This window comes from Cyrtonyx montezumae, unplaced genomic scaffold (assembly GCF_038088225.1).
Source record: "Cyrtonyx montezumae isolate F1298 unplaced genomic scaffold, pur_monq_1.0 scaffold_17, whole genome shotgun sequence".
NCBI lineage: Eukaryota > Metazoa > Chordata > Aves > Galliformes > Odontophoridae > Cyrtonyx > Cyrtonyx montezumae.
The window spans coordinates 14,685,043-14,698,763 of record NW_027071903.1 but is presented as its reverse complement, the minus strand read 5'-3'; the positions used below and the strand labels follow the sequence as shown (position 1 = coordinate 14,698,763).

Below are 13,721 nucleotides of genomic sequence, written 5' to 3'. Positions count from 1 at the left end.
AGTACAAAGAGCTGGAAATATAATACAGAGAACCACAGGTTTGCACAAGCCCCATGTGGGTGTGGTGATAGATCAGCATGCTATAAGAAGCCTCTGGGTGCTACCAAACAACGTGAGCTGGAGCAGAGGCAGGAGGAGCAATATGGGAGTGCTGAGTGTCCGCTCCGTTCTGGTGACCGGGGCCAACCGGGGAATCGGGCTGGGGTTTGTCCAGCACCTGCTGGCATTGCCAAACCCACCTGAAGTGGTCTTTGCAGCTTGTCGGGACCCCAAGGGACAGCGAGCACAGGTGAGGCTGGGACGGGACGGAGCTGTGGGGGGACAGCAGAGCTGGAGCAGGAGAGGGGACGTGTGAAGGTCTCCGCCAGGGAGCTGCAGCTCCAAGCTCTGAGCACAAGAGAACTATGGTGGAGCAGCTTAGGTGCAAGCTGTGTTCAGTGAGCCCAGGTTATTTGGGGTCAGGCATGGAGCTGCAGAACTTGCCTGGCACCGTGTGCCCCAGGGCTGGAGGCAAAGGGCTGGGGCTGCTGTGCAGATCAGAGCACCATGTACGGCTCACATCAGCTGTCTCTTACAGGAGCTGCAGAAATTGGCCTCCAAGCACCGCAGCCTGGTCATTGTCCCGCTCGGTAGGTGACATGTCCCTTGTCCGGGCTCCCCGCTGTACCAGCACTGCATCCCCCAACATCCCTGGGCTGAGGGCTCTGTCCCAGCACTGTGCCTGCTGGCACACACCGGGGGGAGCGGGCACACACCTCCCCACCTCGCCTCTGCAGAAGTCACCGATCCCGCCAGCATCAAGGCGGCCGCAGCCAGCGTCGGGGAGCACCTCAAGGGCTTGGGGCTGAACCTCCTCATCAACAACGCTGGCATTGTAAGGGAAATCACGCTTGACAATGAGACACTGAAGGACATGTCTGAGGTTTACACCACCAACACCATTTCGCCTCTACTGCTGAGCCAGGTACTGCACTCACCCACAGCTCCAGGAGCATCCCTGCACTGCAGCTCTGAGGTCCTCAGAGGAGGAAGGACTGGGCTGGTGGGACAGGCACTCCTCCACTCTCTGCCTGCTGAGTTCTTGCCCTGCTGTTAAGCCCACCATACTTCAAATCCCACCAGGTCTATTGCTATCAGAAGCACAAAGCATTCCTAGAAAGGCAGAGCACCAGATGCACTTCCAGGCTTGGGACAAGGAAGCAGGCTGAACAGTTTACCACTTTGGAGCCTCAATCCATAAAATAAGATAGGACTGCATAAGTATGAGCTCATGCTAGACAAAAATATCATGATCTGAGCAGGGGAACAACAGTTTGTGCTCTGCAGTTGTCCGGAGCACTGCTGTTGGCTGAGTGCTGGCACGGGCTGATCTCTGAGGTGGTTGAGTGTCCCTCCTTGGAGATGCTCAATAGTCGCCCAGACATGTCCTTGGGCAATGGGGTTGTAAGCATGGTTGGGTAGAGGAGATTGCACCAGATGATCTACAGAGATCTCTGCCAACAACAACTGTTCTCTGACTCTGTGGTTCTGATATAACTGATTACAGAGGGAAACATGCAATTCCAGTGATCCTCATCTCTGCATGCTCCTCCTTCCCCTCCCCACAGGCATTCCTGCCACTGCTGAAGAAGGCAGCCCAGGGGAGCCCGGGCTCGGGGCTGAGCTGCAGCAAGGCAGCCATCGTCAACATTTCCAGCATTGGGGGTTCAATCAAGGAAATGTATTTATGGGAAGTCATGCAAATTGTATCTTACCGCTGCAGCAAGGTATGTGCCGTGTTGAGCATGAGCCAACATTCTCCCCTCTGCAAATGACTTCATGAGCCCTCCTGTATCACCTGACAGTCTCTGAACATCCCTCTGCTGTGGCTGAGCTCCTCACAGTCACTGTACCTCTTTCAAAGAATGTTCCCGTGTTCCCCACCTGATCCGTGTGCTGTCTCCCACAGGCTGCTCTGAACATGCTCACCAGGTGCCAGTCCATGGGGTACCGGGAACACGGCATCCTCTGCGTCGCTCTCCATCCCGGCTGGGTGCAAACAGACATGGGGAACTCAGTTGGAGACAAGGTATGACCTTTCCCATGTTGGGTGCATCCACACCCTGTGCTGTTTCCCACTGCAGGCTGTTGTCTCCCTGAGCCCTGCACTGAGACCCCCTCACAGGGGAGGGGGGCTGCTCCCTCAGCTCCATGGGCAGCTCTCCCTGCCCTGGGACCCCTGTGCAGCACCAGCCCTGGCTCCTGGCAGCCCCACCGCCTGGCTTCCCAGCTCTCACCCTCTTCCCAGGGCTCTGCTTCCCCCTCGGGGGAGCTGCTGCCTTCCTGCAGCCAGGCTGCAGGGCACTGCCTGGGCAGCCCTTGGGCACACACGCCTGTGTTTCTCCCTCTGCCCTGCAGCCCCCAGTGACCGTGGATGCGAGCGTAGGAGGGATGATGAAGGTGCTCTCTTCCCTCTCCGAGAAGGACACCGGGACCTTCCTGGACTGGGAAGGGAACGCAGTGGCCTGGTGAGGTGCTGGCCCAACCCCGTGCCTGGATCGTGGCAGTGGCCCCTCTGCTGCTGCCTGACCTCTGCTTCCCCCTCAATAAACCCATAACTGAGAACAACAATGCTTTTATCTTCCTCTGTGAGCACAGCACACTCTGTAGCACACTGCGAGCCCATGGAGGACAGCCCCTTCCCTGGGAGTTCCACTCCTTATCCATGCACGTGAGCACCCACTGTTCCCAACCATAGCCACTGACAGATATCCCTTCAACTGACAGCTGTCACTGCTATAAATGCCCCACTCTGAAAGCATGGGAACACAGGGGCTTCCAGCACCCTGTGGCACAGCCCAATGGAGCCCACTTTGGAGGACACACTGATGACGGTGGCTTCTGCAGCACAGCCCCTGCATCCCTATGTCCTTTGCTGCATTAGAATCAGAGATAAGGAGGAGGTTTCACTCATGATATGGAGTACAGGAATCACTCAGGTTGGAAGAGACCTTCAAGTTCCCAAGTCCGACCTGATTTACCACATCCCATCACTAAACTGTGTCCCCAGGAGCCACATCCATACATCTCTTCAATCTCTCAGTGGTGGAGAAATCACCACTTCCCTAGTCAGCCCATTGCAATGTTTGACAACTCTCTCCAATGCAGAAATCCTTATTAGAATCCAATCTAATCATTTTCTGGAACCACTCGAGGCCATTCCCTCTCATGTCCTATCACTTGACACCTGAGAGAAGAGGACAATGCCTCCTCCCCTTAGTCTCCTCTCAGGGAGATGTAGAGAGCAATGAGGTCTCCCCTCAGACTCCTCACAATTAAACATACCATCAAGAGAAACCTGGACAGTCTTGTAAGGTAGGCTCACAAAATCCCAATGAGTTTCAACAAGGTGAAGTGCAGTGGGTTGGGTCAATCCCATGTGTGTGTACTGACTGGGAAAAGAACTCATTACGAGCAGCCGTGCTGAGATGAACCGTGCTGCTCTGAAGGACAAAAAACTGGGCATGATCCAACAGGGAGCACCTGAAGCCAGGAAGGCCAACAGCATCCTAGACCACATCAACGGAGGGGAGGCAGTGGGCAGGGAGGGAACTGTGCCCTTCCTCTCTACCATCACGAGGACCCATCTCAAGTACTGTGCCCAGGCCTGGGTCCCCCAGTACAGCACAAGAATAGTGCAGAGCTGTTGGAGCGGGTCCTCTTCTTAACCTGTGTGCTCACAAGCTTCATTGCCCTTCTCCTATTTAGTTGGAGATTGAGTCCAGGTATATTCTTTATGGCTCCCTCTCTATCTTCATATCCCATGTGGCACTGGAAAAAGGTCTTGATCAGATACTAATTGACCAAATAAACACCCACCTTTCATACACATTACAAGCACAGTTTGATTTAAAAATCAACATCAATTTTGCCCTTTGTAAGGCTGGCTCTCAGCCAGGTGCTGTGTCACCAATAGTTCAAAGAGCTGGAGAGATTGTACACAGAACCTGGGTTTGTGAAAGCTCTGGGTGGGTGGGGTGGAAGTTCAGAAGGCTAAAAGAAGCTTCAGGGCACTGAATAAACAACGTGAGCTGGAGCAGAGACAGGAGAAGCAATATGGGAGTGCTGAGTGTTCGCTCTGCTCTGGTGACCGGGGCCAACCGGGGAATCGGGCTGGGGTTTGTCCAGCACCTGCTGGCATTGCCAAACCCACCTGAAGTGGTCTTTGCAGCTTGTCGGGACCCCAAGGGACAGCGAGCACAGGTGAGGCTGGGATGGGACGGAGCTGTGGGGGGATGCATCGGGCATCCACGGATCCTTGGGCTTGGGCAGGGAGCTGCTGCTACTGCTCCTGCCATTGCCTGGCACCGTGTGCCCCAGGGCTGGAGGCAAAGGGCTGGGGCTGCTGTGCAGATCAGAGCACCATGTACGGCTCACATCAGCTGTCTCTTACAGGAGCTGCAGAAATTGGCCTCCAAGCACCGCAGCCTGGTCATTGTCCCGCTCGGTAGGTGACACGTCCCTTGTCCGGGCTCCCCGCTGTACCAGCACTGCATCCCCCAACATCCCTGGGCTGAGGGCTCTGTCCCAGCACTGTGCCTGCTGGCACACACCGGGGGGAGCGGGCACTCACCTCCCCACCTCGCCTCTGCAGAAGTCACCGATCCCGCCAGCATCAAGGCGGCCGCAGCCAGCGTCGGGGAGCACCTCAAGGGCTCGGGGCTGAACCTCCTCATCAACAACGCTGGCATTGCAAAGATAAATTCACTTGACACTGAGACACTGAAGGACATGTCTGAGGTTTACACCACCAACACCACTGCACCTCTACTGCTGAGCCAGGTGAGGTCCTCACCTACAGCTCCAGGAATGTCCCTGTACTGCAACCTTGAGATCTTCAATGGAGGAAGGACTGGGCTGGTGGGACAGGGCACTCCTCCACTCTCTGCCTGCTGAGTTCATGCTCTGGTGTCAAGCCCAGAGTTCTTCAAGATTCAGTCAGGTCTCTTGCTGCCAGAAGCAGGTGCTCACAGCTGTCTTAGAAATGCTGACCTCTCTATGCTTTTTTGGGGTTGACTGGGACCAGGCAGCAGGCTGAAGACTTTGGCACTTTGGAGCCTGGGGCGAAATGAAGAGTGCAGAGGTGCAAGCTCATGCCAGAGAGCAGGACATCATGATTTGAGCCAAGGGAACAACAATGTGTGCTCTGCCTTTGTCCTGAGCACTGGTGGGTGGCTGGGTGCTGGCACAGGCTGATCACAGAGCTGGTTGAGTGTCACTCCTTGGAGATGCTCAGAAGTCACTGGAACATGAGCTTGGGCGATAGGCTCCAGTGGCTCTGCTCAAATAAAGGTGGCTACACCAGATGATCTACAAAGATCTCTGCCAACAACAACTGTATTCTAATTCTGTGGTTCTGATGTGCCAACGACAGAAGGAAATGCACCCTCCCAGTGATCCTCATCTCTGCATGCTCCTCCTTCCCCTCCCCACAGGCACTCCTGCCCCTGCTGAAGAAGGCAGCCCTGGGGAGCCCAGGCTCAGGGCTGAGCTGCAGCAAGGCAGCCATCGTCAACATTTCCAGCATTGGGGGTTCAATCAAAGAAATGTATTTATGGGAAGCTGCACAATGTGTCTCTTACCGCTGCAGCAAGGTATGTGTTGGACATGAGCCCAAACTTTCCATAAAATGATTTCATGTGCCCTCAACTGTCATCTCTGACAGTCTCTGAACCTCTCTCTGCTGTGACAGAGCTTCTATCAGTCACAAGTTTCACCTCACATCACATTGCCTTTACTGGTCACGGGCCCCACTGCAAAGGACCATGATATTCTGTGAGTCCCAGCCATGGGATATGCACATGTAGCCGTGCAGCACCTTCTCATCCCCACCTGATCCGTGTGCTGTCTCCCACAGGCTGCTCTGAACATGCTCACCAGGTGCCAGTCCATGGGGTACCGGGAACACGGCATCCTCTGCGTCACTCTCCATCCCGGCTGGGTGCAAACAGACATGGGGAGTGCAGGTGGATTCACGGTAGGAGCTTCCCCATATTGGTTGCATCCACACCCTGTGCTCTTTCCCACTGCAGGCTGCTGTCTCCCTGAGCCCTGCACTGAGACCCCCTCACAGGGGAGGGGGGCTGCTCCCTCAGCTCCATGGGCAGCTCTCCCTGCCCTGGGACCCCTGTGCAGCACCAGCCCTGGCTCCTGGCAGCCCCACCGCCTGGCTTCCCAGCTCTCACCCTCTTCCCAGGGCTCTGCTTCCCCCTCGGGGGAGCTGCTGCCTTCCTGCAGCCAGGCTGCAGGGCACTGCCTGGGCAGCCCTTGGGCACACACGCCTGTGTTTCTCCCTCTGCCCTGCAGCCCCCAGTGACCGTGGATGCGAGCGTAGCAGGGATGCTGAAGGTGCTCTCATCCCTCTCTGAGAAGGACACCGGGACCTTCCTGGACTGGGAAGGGAACGTAGTGGCCTGGTGAGGTGCTGGCCCAACCCCGTGCCTGGATCGTGGCAGTGGCCCCTCTGCTGCTGCCTGACCTCTGCTTCCCCCTCAATAAACCCATAACTGAGAACAACAATGCTTTTATCTTTGTCTGTGAGCACAGCACACTGTTGCACACTGCGAGCCCGTGGAGGGCAGCCCCTTCCCTGGGGGTCCCACTCTTAACCTGTGTATGTCAGCACCCACTGCTCCCAAGCACAGTCACTGCCAGGTGACCCCTCAAGTGACCGCTGTCCCTGCAGGAAATGTCCCCTCTGGAAGGTAAAGGGACTGGGGCCTGCGCCCATTTTCCAGGAGGTGGGCTACCCGGGGTTGAGTGAAGCACGAGTGTGGTTGGGTCACAGGATCTGCACGGGAAGGACTCCCCATTGTGGACAAGGAGGCTGAGGGCATGGGGGAAGGCAGGGCTGGGATGCAGAGGACTGCACCACCACATGTAAGATTCAGTGCGGGAAGAAGATGCTGCCCATGACCGTAGGTGGGCATTTTCCAGTAAGGATTGCTATAGAGTGGGAAATGGGGATTTGCTCTGCAGAAAGCAGGGGCATAGCCTGTGCTGGCTGCTTTGGCGCTTGGACTTGTAGTACCAAGTAAGGAATGAGTGTCTTAGGGCAGATGGAGGGTTACACGGTCCACACCCTGTGGGCAAGTATCAGCAAATCCTCTCCTGCCCCTTCACCTTGATGCCAAGCATGGGAACATAGAGGCTTCCAGCACCCTGTGGCACAGCCTAATGGAGCCCACTTTGGAGGACACACTGATGATGATGGCTTCTGCAGCACAGCCCCTGCATCCCTATGTCCTTTGCTGCCTAAGAATCAGAGATAAGGAGGAGGTTTCACTCATGGTATGGAGTACAGGAATCACTGAGGTTGGAAGAGAACTTCAAGTTTCCAAGTCCGACCTGATTTACCAAATCCCATCACTAATCTGTGTCCCCAAGAGACACATCCATACATGTGGTCAGGACGACAACTTGTAATTCCTTGGATCATCCTTCCTGTCTGTCTCACTCTCTGTACTCACAGGCACTGACCTACGCTCAGCTGGCACCTCACCAGTTCTCCAGCACTGCTGGAAAATTGCTGACCAACTTGGCAAGCACTTGCACCAGCTCCATTAATGGTCTGTATATCGCAGGCCCCACAGACTTAGGAATGTCCACAGCATGTAGGAGGTCACTTCCAGTTTCCCATGGGAGTACAGGGGCTGCATCTCACTCCCTGTCACCATCTTGCAGCTCAGGGGTCTGGGTATCCTCACAGCAATTGCTCTTTCTAATAAAGACTGAAGCAGAAAGGGCATGAAGCATCTCAATCTTAACCCCACCTTTCATCACTGTGCTTCCCCTCGTATTCCAATAACGCATGGAAATTTTCCCTAACTCTTCTTTTGCCGTTGAGGCATTCGTGGAAGTGTTATATTCTCTTTTACTGCACTAGCAAAGCCCATTCTCCTTTACAGCCTTTTCTGCCTCCCACTGCACTTTGTTACAGCTCGTCCCCTTCTTTTGCACGTCCTCCACGAGTATGTGGAGCTCTCTGTGTCCCCAGAAAGCTGCCCATCGCTGTTCTCTCTTCTTATATCTATCACTGGAAAAGTCCAGCTTGATCCTGCTGGAGGTGCCACCTCTGCTTTCTCACCAGCCCATCAAGCGCTACCTTAGGGAGATCTGTCTCATGTCGTCTCCATGATTGCTTTCTCAGCTCTGTGTATTGGCATATTTGGGTTTCTGGCTTCTCTATTTGGCTTCAGTTTCCAATTATCAAGCTGCCCTATGAGGTGAACTTGACAGAACAAGTTATCTCACTCACGCATATCCACACTCACGAGAATAATTAACCAGGTTGGGTTAATCTCTTCTCCTTTTTAGGTCTTTTTGTGTCCCTTCATATTCTTTATGGCTTCCTCTCTTCCTCCACATATCCCAGGTGACACAGGAAAAAGGCCGTGACTAGATATCACTGAAGGACTACAAACTCACCTTCTATACACCTTATAAGTACATTTTACCATAAAAAGCAAAGCTATTTTTACCCTTTGTAAGGCTGGCTCTCAGCCAGGAGCTCTGTCCCCATCAGTTCAAAGAGCTGGAGAGATTGCACACAGAGCCAAGGGATTGTGCAAGCCCTGTGTGGGTGTGGTGATAGATCAGCATGCTATAAGAATCACTAGGGCACTGAACAAACAACGAGAGCTGGAGCAGAGGCAGGAGGAGCAATATGGGAGAGCTGCGTGTCCGCTCCGTTCTGGTGACCGGGGCCAACCGGGGAATCGGGCTGGGGTTTGTCCAGCACCTGCTGGCATTGCCAAACCCACCTGAAGTGGTCTTTGCAGCTTGTCGGGACCCCAAGGGACAGCGAGCACAGGTGAGGCTGGGATGGGACGGAGCTGTGGGGGGATGCATCGGGCATCCACGGATCCTTGGGCTTGGGCAGGGAGCTGCTGCTACTGCTCCTGCCATTGCCTGGCACCGTGTGCCCCAGGGCTGGAGGCAAAGGGCTGGGGCTGCTGTGCAGATCAGAGCACCATGTACGGCTCACATCAGCTGTCTCTTACAGGAGCTGCAGAAATTGGCCTCCAAGCACCGCAGCCTGGTCATTGTCCCGCTCGGTAGGTGACACGTCCCTTGTCCGGGCTCCCCGCTGTACCAGCACTGCATCCCCCAACATCCCTGGGCTGAGGGCTCTGTCCCAGCACTGTGCCTGCTGGCACACACCGGGGGGAGCGGGCACTCACCTCCCCACCTCGCCTCTGCAGAAGTCACCGATCCCGCCAGCATCAAGGCGGCCGCAGCCAGCGTCGGGGAGCACCTCAAGGGCTCGGGGCTGAACCTCCTCATCAACAACGCTGGCATAGGAAATAATAACTCACTTGAAACCGAGACACTGGACGACATGCTTCATGTGTTCACTACCAACACCGTTGGTCCTCTGCTGCTGAGCCAGGTACTGCACTCACCCACAGCTCTGGGAACACTCCTGCCGTGTAGCTCTGCATTTGTCCACGGTGGAAGGAAGGGGCCGGTGGGGTGGGGCCCTGCTCTGCCCTTGTGCAATGTCACCCCTGCTGCTCCTGAGCTGCTCTGAGTTGTGGGACAGGGACTGGTGCTGAGGAGCTGGAACATGGGGCAGGGGGAAGAAGGCAGGTGCCAGTGGGGCCGGTGCCAGCACTGCTGCTTTGGAAGGAATTATAGAATTCTAAGAAATCCTAAATTCAAAGAGACCCTTGGGGATCATCAGCTCTAACCCCTGGCTCCATGCAGCCTCATCCAAAAATCAAACCATAAGGCTGATAGCAGTGGCCCTACACTCCCTGTGCTCCAGCAGCTCAGGGCCGTGCCCACAGCCCTGGAGAGCTGTTCCATGCCCACCATCCTATGGTGCAGGACCTTTCCCTAACCCCCACCTGACCCTCCCCTGTTGCAGCTCCATGCTGTTTCCTTGGATCCTGTTGCTGTCCCAAGAACTCTGCTCCCAATGAGGAGCTGAATGCCATAGGCCACGAGGGGCTGCAGCCACCATGAGACCCCCTCCTAAGCCTCCTCTGCTCTGTGTCGAGCCGACCCAGAGCCCTCAGCTCTCCTCACACACGGTGGCTTCAGACCCCTCCCCACCTCACAGCCCTCTTTTGGACACTCTGTGCTACTTCTATGCTCATCATCCAACGCAGTGCCCGAGGCGATTCCTTACCTCGCCCGGTAGCAGGGCTGTTCCTGAGCCACCCCAGGACATGGTCAGCACTTTTGGCTGCAGGGCACTCTGCTGTTTACCTTACCATCTGCCACAACCCCACTTCTCCCCTCCCCACAGGCGTTCCTGCCCCTGCTGAAGAAGGCAGCCCAGGGGACCCCGGGCTCAGGGCTGAGCTGCAGCAAGGCAGCCATCGTCAACCTGTCCAGCACTGCTGGATCCATTCAGGAACTCTATCTATGGCAGTATGGACAAGCACTCTCATACCGTTGCAGCAAGGTACTGTCCGTCTCAGTTCCCTCTCACATGTTCTGGACTGGGCATCTGCATGGGGACATCGCTGTGGGGTCCCCATGCAGCACCTTCTCATCCCCACCTGATCCGTGTGCTGTCTCCCACAGGCTGCTCTGAACATGCTCACCAGGTGCCAGTCCATGGGGTACCGGGAACACGGCATCCTCTGCGTCGCTCTCCATCCTGGCTGGGTCAAAACAGAAATGGGAGGCACGTTAGAAGATAAGGTAAGAGAGTTTTTGGCCAAGGTTTGGAAGAATTTCTTCCTGTGGGAATGTGAAGCTTCTTGTGGATGCTCCTGGATAGGCTGGGCCTCGGGCACACACAGCCATCTTTCTCCTTCTCCCCCTGCAGTCCCGTGTGACAGTGGATGAGAGTGTACAAGGGATGCTGAAGGTGCTCTCCTCCCTCTCTGAGAAGGACACCGGGGCCTTCCTGAGCTGGGAAGGGAAAAATATGGCCTGGTGAGATGCTGGCCCAGCCTCGGATTTTAACACTGATCTCTTTGTTGCTGCATTGAGTTGTGCCTCTGTCTTAACTTGTGACTGCAAACAGTGATAACAATACATGAGCAGTATGCAAGCCACCTTCTTGCTCTCGTTTTAAGTACAATTTTCACAGTCTTCACTAACGCTTTGAGAGAATGTCTCATTTATTTTGTATGTGGCTGAGCTAGGCTGGCTGGAATGACCAATCTTTGACTAGGGGCCTGGCTGCCATCTTGCTATAGCTCTGTCCCTGTGCACAGGGGACAAAATCCCTTAGTTCTCTGTACGTCCCTATTTTCTCATGTGTCCTGAAGGAAAGCCAGCAGAGATTCAAGTGTATCTTCATAATGCAGCCATTTCAGGTGAGCCTGAAAAGAGAGGCTGCGTAACATCAGTCTGCCTCCCCAGGGAAGAGAAGCAACGCTCACTTTCAAGTCTGTCTTGTGGCAATAGCAGAACGGCCCTCCTCTTGGAAAAGGAGAGTAGAAGCAACGTGTTAAACAACAGATCCTGCTTTCCTACCCTCTCAGTATCTTTTCTAGTCCAATTTTTTCACCTCTCCAGATGAGCAATAGTGTTTTGTTCTTCCATTTATTGAGGCTACCTCAGGATGTCTCTGGTTTTATTTGGTGCCCCTTTGCACTTCAAAGAATCTGGCCATGCTCTACAAGGATGTTTCTTGCTCACGGGTCTAATTGTCAGGCCAGGATCCCATGCTAGCACAGACATCTTCCGCCAGGGCTTTTGCAGACCCCTTCTATCAGCTTTTTCCCATATTTCAGAAGGCACACAAAGAGCTCTGTGCTGCTCCAGAACGTCTCCACTTTCTGTAAGTGTTTTAACCTCCTGCCTTTATTCTTTACATGTCTTCAGCCCTTTGAAACACTGAATTTCCTTTGTCTTAGTGCCCTCTCCCGACAGCTGTGCAGAGCTCACTGTGAGCAGCAGCCGTCTGAAAAGAAATTAAAGGCTGAACAGAGTGTCTCATAGGTCTCTCCAGGAATCACTCAGGGCTCAGCTGGTGAAGGAGCCACTTGTGTGTAGGAAGGGAAGAGCGAAGCTTTTTACTGCAGACTGATGTTTTTCTTTATCCTTAAGCCACTTTAGAAAGAAAACAGAACGAGGAGAGGAACATGGGTCAGAGAGCTGTGCCATGGCGGTGGGAGGGCACAAATCACCACGGTGGGATGCTGCCCAGGTTCTTCCTTCTTGTCTGAGATCACACTGCTGTTGGAAGGGAAAGAGCTAGATATAGAAACGGAGAGCAAAGTGCATGGCTCATTTGCCTGTTGGAATATCCATCCTGAACCTGCCCTGGCACAAGTGAAGGCCGTTACCTCTTGTCCTAACACTGTTATCTGGGAAAAGAGGCCAACCTATCCCACTTTTACACAGCTGAGACACAGAACGAAAGAAGAAAACTTCACCATCCCTCTTTTCCCCTCCAGTCCAGAAAGTCGGTTTTGTGAATAAGCCCATTAAGCTCATCTGACAAGCAATGGAGAATAATAACTAACACATGTTCAGGTTGAAAAGCAAACCTTCCCAAGGTGTGGAGCAGGAGAAGGACTGTGAAAGGTGGAGAGAGGGGAAGGAAGAGGTGAAGACAATGCTTTGTCTCAAATTCAGGATTTGTCCTTGACAACCCATGGGACAGTCTGATGGATAGGATCACCCCAGCATGGACAGTCCCCAGAGATGAGGTCACCCTATGAGCAGATAGAGAGGAACAAGGACATCCCAGAAAGAAGGCCAAATAAGATATGAGTGGCTCAGGACAGTGAAAACAGACAGGACTGCCCCAGGGGAGAGACCTCCACCGACAGGGACACAGACTGAGTCACCAGACGTCCAGCCCCCGCTCCCTGCCCTCACCTTGGGCTGCCCCACACAGCTCCAGGACCTCAGCTCCATTGGCTCCCTGAGCTGTTCTCCATCCTTTCACCCTGAGGCATGATGTGGGAGTCTGCCCACTCCCAGCCCATAGACGCATGAGGGCGTGCAGTCAGACCCCCGGGGTGTATGTAAGGTCTGATTGAGCTCCATTCTGGCCAGGAGAGGAAAGCGAGCAGGTCCTGCAGGGGGCAGCAGGAGCCTTCGTCAGCCCCTGCCCAGGAGTTCTTCCTCTTTGAGGGTGCACGAGAGGGAGAAAACAGGAGCAGGAGCTTGGGGCAGACTGCACCCTGCACTGGGCAGGGCAGCAGCGTTCAAGGTCCACTCACGCAAGACTTAAAGGATAAAACCTTCGCCTGAACAGGGGCTTGAACCCTGGACCCTCAGATTAAAAGTCTGATGCTCTCCCAACTGAGCTATCCAGGCTCCTGTTTAAGCTTTTCATTGATGCTTGTGACGGCCCCTTGAGGAGCCCACATTGCCACCATGGGATGGACAACATGGGGAGTGCTGTGCCTGCCCAGACTGAACTCAGAGCTCCAGCCCTGCCTTGAGGTGCTAGGGAACACGAGGTAAATTCAACCTGAGGAGAGAGCCGGCCGTGACCGTACAGTGATCAGTTCTGTGTGCTGTGGATCCAGCCCAGGACACAGCAGTGGTTTTGCAGAGAGCCTGCTGTGTCCCCTGCTGGTGTCACCCACGGAAGGCACGCTGTGGTCACTGCCTGCACACAGCTCAGGGACGCCAATGGATCAGCCACCCGTGGGTACACAGTGTCTCCAGCCAACACAGCGTACACAGGAGATGGCACATTCGCAAGGCCGGGCCTTCGTCCCTCCCAGTCCCTCCTCCCCATCCCGGCCAGCCCCTTG

The 13,721-nt window shown here is 54.7% G+C and overlaps 3 protein-coding genes and 1 non-coding gene across 4 annotated transcripts; 3 read left to right on the top strand and 1 right to left on the bottom strand.

Moving 5' to 3' along the window:
• The first annotated feature begins 108 nt into the window (after nt 1-108).
• LOC136046698 (C-signal-like) lies at nt 109-2,610 on the top strand. Its single transcript, XM_065733379.1, has 6 exons — nt 109-289; nt 578-629; nt 777-964; nt 1,608-1,766; nt 1,949-2,068; nt 2,398-2,610. The coding sequence occupies exons 1-6, from the start codon at nt 143-145 to the stop codon at nt 2,509-2,511; spliced, it is 780 nt and encodes a 259-aa protein (XP_065589451.1). The 5' UTR covers nt 109-142; the 3' UTR covers nt 2,512-2,610.
• A 1,454-nt stretch (nt 2,611-4,064) lies between these two features.
• Nucleotides 4,065-6,558, top strand: LOC136046699 (C-signal-like). The gene is made up of 6 exons (XM_065733380.1): nt 4,065-4,242; nt 4,435-4,486; nt 4,634-4,821; nt 5,475-5,633; nt 5,897-6,016; nt 6,346-6,558. The coding sequence occupies exons 1-6, from the start codon at nt 4,096-4,098 to the stop codon at nt 6,457-6,459; spliced, it is 780 nt and encodes a 259-aa protein (XP_065589452.1). The 5' UTR covers nt 4,065-4,095; the 3' UTR covers nt 6,460-6,558.
• Nucleotides 6,559-8,649: 2,091 nt separating this feature from the next.
• On the top strand, nt 8,650-11,099 carry LOC136046701 (C-signal-like). Its single transcript, XM_065733382.1, has 6 exons — nt 8,650-8,851; nt 9,044-9,095; nt 9,243-9,430; nt 10,295-10,453; nt 10,576-10,695; nt 10,823-11,099. Exons 1-6 carry the CDS (start codon nt 8,705-8,707, stop codon nt 10,934-10,936), a joined length of 780 nt encoding a protein of 259 aa, XP_065589454.1. The 5' UTR covers nt 8,650-8,704; the 3' UTR covers nt 10,937-11,099.
• Nucleotides 11,100-13,202: 2,103 nt separating this feature from the next.
• Nucleotides 13,203-13,275, bottom strand: TRNAK-UUU (transfer RNA lysine (anticodon UUU)). The gene has a single exon. It is a non-coding gene; the product is annotated as a tRNA-Lys (tRNA).
• Between the last annotated feature and the right edge of the window lie 446 nt (nt 13,276-13,721).